We start from the raw sequence: 4,401 nt of genomic DNA on the forward strand, positions 1-4,401 counted from the left end.
GCGAGACTCTGTCTCTAAGTAAATAAAATAAAATAAAATAAAATAATAAAATAAAAGCTAGTTGACCACTGAGAAAGCTCAGAACCTAAACCGAAGACTCAGAGAGTTCAAAATTTTGCTCTTTCCTCGTAAATATTGCTTTTTTTAGTTAAAAAAAAAAAAAAAAGTGTTTATTTAGCTCTTTCGCCCCCTACTGGACGATTGATTTTCTTCTTTGCTCCTTTTTTCTTTTAATTACTTTTTAAAATTAAAATGTTTTATTTCCATCTACTCTCATTGTTGTTCCGCTTTTTCCCGTGTTTCCTGTATTAGCAAATGGCATTGCCATCCTTCCAGTTGCCCAAACCAGAAACCTGGGAGTCTTCCTCAACTCCTTTCCCATCCAATCTCTCTATTACCACTACCACTTCCTAAGTGGAGGATCTTAGCAGGGATTTCCTTATTCAGTCTTTCCTGCCTCTGATCCATTTTCCACACCATGGTACAGCAAGAGTGACCTTTCTAAAGGGCAAATCTGAACTTTTCATCTCTTACTTAAACTAGAACTGCATTTCATTGCCACAGAATACAATTTAGTCATCTTTCTATTCTTGAGGGATATTGGTTTTATGATCAAAATTTAAAGGATTCATACCTTCAAATACCTACTCAATTTAAAATACTTTACTTTTAAGGAAAAATTACTACTCCCAGTTCCATACACTTCTCTTCGAATCTATATTCTGGAACCAACAATTTCACAGAAAGTAAAGGATTAAAAGTCACTTATCCGAACTTTCAGGGGCTGCCCTTCTTTTCTTGTGCATAGATTAATTTAGTAGGACAGACCCTCTCTTCCACACTCCCCTTTCCTACTACCTGATCCATCTGTAATATTGTAACTTAGATAAGCTTCAATGGCTACTTTATAGAATCTTAGGATCAAATTTTTAGAGCCAGTATGTATATTAGAGACTATGCTAGTCAAATTCTCTTTTATAAATTGGGAAGTAAAACTCAGACTTGCCCCGACCAAGATTACACAGCAAATGAGTAACAAAGCTGGAAGTAGAACAGAGATCATGATTCCCAGTCCTGTGCACTTTCACCCTATTCTGCTGTGTCCCACAGGCTTGACTCAGGATTATGAATGCTTTTCCTCTGGGACCCCAGTGTTTAAGTCTTCCTTTATTTAATTAGCTAACCAAGCTGAATCAACACCATGTTATTTTTAAAATTCTGCATCTCATAAAATCAGGAGAGAATGTCATTTCTCTCACTGAGGCCCAACAAATCTCTCTTTCTCCCCAATTCCTCTCCCTCTACTTGCCAGCCAATGGCTGCCCACTAATGCATCTGTAAGTACTAGGTAGATTTGGCTAACAGAAGGTTACGGATCTTCCACAGAGCTACCATCACAGATTAAGATGAACATACTGGTTACTACTGGGATCAAGGCAATAGTTCTGACAAAGAGAAAACCTTCCATATTACCTTTAAGGACTAAGGCAATCAGGCTGCCCTTAAAATGCTCTCAGAGAGATTCTAACAAAATTCTTTCTTCCCTATTGATCTGTTCTTTAAAATTTCGTAGCATTGTGTCATGTACAGCATAAATGCTAAGTAAAGAGTTAAAAATCATTTGCTTCTATTCCAGTTATAGGCTACTGAAATCTGACTCAGGCTATCAAATAGCATTTCATGGATCAGACCAATCAATATACCTAGGCAAAGGTGGAAAATAAGATAGCTAGCTTCTAGCATCACTTATGGGTAAACCCAGAAAAGGAGTTGCTGAATTACACCTAGGGTCCAACCAAGACTTTCTTACCCAAATGAACACAAAGACAATTCTCTCCTTTGCTTCTGGGTCACAGGATTGTCACTATCACAATAAGGGACTTTATACACTATCTGGTTACCAGGAACACCTGAGTTTCTCACAAGGAAGAGGGGGACCTGAAGACAAAGGGAAGATTAGAAAAGCAAATGCAGACATATTAGATTTGAAGAAGTTGTTTTACATATTTCAGACCCCAGACCACAGTTCATAACCACTCATCTGGTCTTAGCGCCTCATTTTTAAAAATAAGGAAATAACAGCCAGAGAGGAAGGTCAGTAGGCCAAGTGTATACAACTTATTGATGGCAGAGCTGGGACTGAAAACCACATCTCCTGAACCCTTTCCACTAACTAGCAAATAAATGTTCTTATCATAATGAATCTATCCTGCACCTATTTTACTAGAAGCCTCTTCCTGACTCCCAACCTTCCTCTACCTACTATCACCACCCAAACCATCCAGCGCACCACACAGTTTTATCATTATGACATTTCTGACAGAGCAATAATTCAATAAACATTTATTGAGCATCTTTAGAATTTTTTTGCCAGATAACTATCCCAGCTAAATCTTGCAGAAGATACAAAGTGAAAGTGGCAACAGTCATAGTATCTGTCATAATAATAATACCTTCTAGTATTTATTCATCATCTCAGGCACTGCTCTGTGCTATGCAATTTATATGCAGTATCTCATATAATCCTCACAATCAGACTTGGACATATATACTATTTTTAGTTCTATGTTATTTGTTTAAATTTTCTTTTTACATTTAATTTAATTTTAATTGATACATAACGATTATACATATTTATGGGGTACAGTCTAATGTTTTGTTACATGGATAACGTTGTGTAATGATCAAATCACGGTAATTAACATATATATCACCTCAAACATTTATTAGTTCTTTGTGGTAAGAACATTCAAATTCCTTTCTTCTAGCTTTTGAAAAATACAATTCATTGTTGTTAGCTATACTCACCTTACTGTGCAATAGAAAGCAGAATGTATTCCTCTTATCTAACTGTAACATTGTACCCATTCACCAACCTCTCCCCATCCTTGCTCCCTTATTCCCTACCCAGCCTCTGTTAACTTCTATTCTACTCTCTACTCTATGAGATTAACTTTTTGAAGAACAGAAACTAAGACATTCAGAAGTCAAGTGGCTTCCCTCAAGTCACACAGGCCATAAATGATGAAACCTGGATTTAAATCTAGACAATCTAGTACCAGAGCCCTTGATGGTAATCACTATACTAGGTAATTTTTCCATGCTGAAGATCAATGTGGAGGGTAGCTTTCTCTTTCTACCCACTCAGTTTTACACAACACTATTGCTGGGATAGTTTCTCACTGAGAATCTCCTTTGGAATGGCAAACCTAAAGTGATTGCCTCTTCTCAGTCTCGCTTCCCCACCACTTCAAAGTCATGCAACATAATACTCTCACTTTAAGAGCTGGCTGCAGTCTTTGCATTATTGGAGAAATTCCAGGTACTTACCAATCATATGGTTTCTCAAGAAATAGATTAACTTAGGCAGTTATCACAGGTCCTCTTTTGTTCTCCTCTCTACTTTAGAGACATTAATTAGAATCTCTAATACTTTCTTGCCTGTCTGATAATCAAGCATGTAGAAAACATTAGTTAGGTATTCCTGAAACAGTCACAGGGCCAGGACACAGATTCTACAAGTCACAAGATGGGGAGATTATGGGTGGGGCCCAAAGCCATCTAAAGCAAATTTGGAATTATACCAAGGTGCTGTAAAAGCTGGCAGGACCAATTATTCTTTGGATAAAGTAATAGATATATAGTCGAGGAGCTTGTTATAATAAAAGGCACAACAGTGTAAGTATCAATCTGGTTTTCACTCCTGCCTCAACCACTGTGATAAGAGGTAAATTATATTTCAATTTGTATCTATAAAATGGAGGTAATGATACAAGCCTGGCAGGGGTGTCTTGAAGATTAAATACGATAATGTATGTGAAAGTGCTGGGAGAACAGTAAATTGCTCTATATACTTGAGAGGGGTTTGCTTCTGAGGACATTGCCACTAAGCAACACTTGAAAATAACTTGCCACAAGCTACACATTTGCCTTTGTTAATTCAGCAAAATAGACTTGTACACAGTAGATAATTAGACATTTATTGTTAGTTTCCAATTTATACCACCCTTGTTGATCCAATGTGCTGCCTTTACTGATCTTTGCCATAATAACAGTAATTACTTTCATTTGTTTAGTTTTTTGTAGTTTGTAAAGAATTTGTTGATTTTTTAACAGGTCTGTAAGTGTATAAGGTTTGTACTGCATATTTACAAACAGTAAAACTGGGGCTTAGAGAAGTGATATGACTAGCACAGGGCCCCACAGCTGATACAATCTATACAGAAAGGATAGGAAAAGAAGGAAGAGACAGAAAACATTGCTACGCTAATAATACATAACATGGTTTTTTAGAAATGTTCTTTCTCTATGTTGACAAAGGAAAAAAAAAGATTATTCTAAAGTGTCCAAAATGACCATGTTTTTTGTTTTATTTTACTGTAAAGGCAGTGACCAATTTGC

General features: G+C 36.6%; 1 protein-coding gene across 1 annotated transcript in view; it reads right to left on the reverse strand.

Moving 5' to 3' along the window:
• The window catches only part of IL13RA2 (interleukin 13 receptor subunit alpha 2), a 13,631-nt gene extending 12,163 nt beyond the window's left edge, over window positions 1–1,468 (reverse strand). Inside the window, exon 1 of the mRNA XM_017848143.1 lies at window positions 1,417–1,468. Within this exon, the coding sequence (XP_017703632.1) occupies window positions 1,417–1,468 (52 nt within the window). The remainder of the gene's footprint in view (window positions 1–1,416) is intronic.
• Between the last annotated feature and the right edge of the window lie 2,933 nt (window positions 1,469–4,401).

Source organism: Rhinopithecus bieti, unplaced genomic scaffold (assembly GCF_001698545.2).
Source record: "Rhinopithecus bieti isolate Rb0 unplaced genomic scaffold, ASM169854v2 scaffold_31447, whole genome shotgun sequence".
NCBI classification, from domain to species: domain Eukaryota; kingdom Metazoa; phylum Chordata; class Mammalia; order Primates; family Cercopithecidae; genus Rhinopithecus; species Rhinopithecus bieti.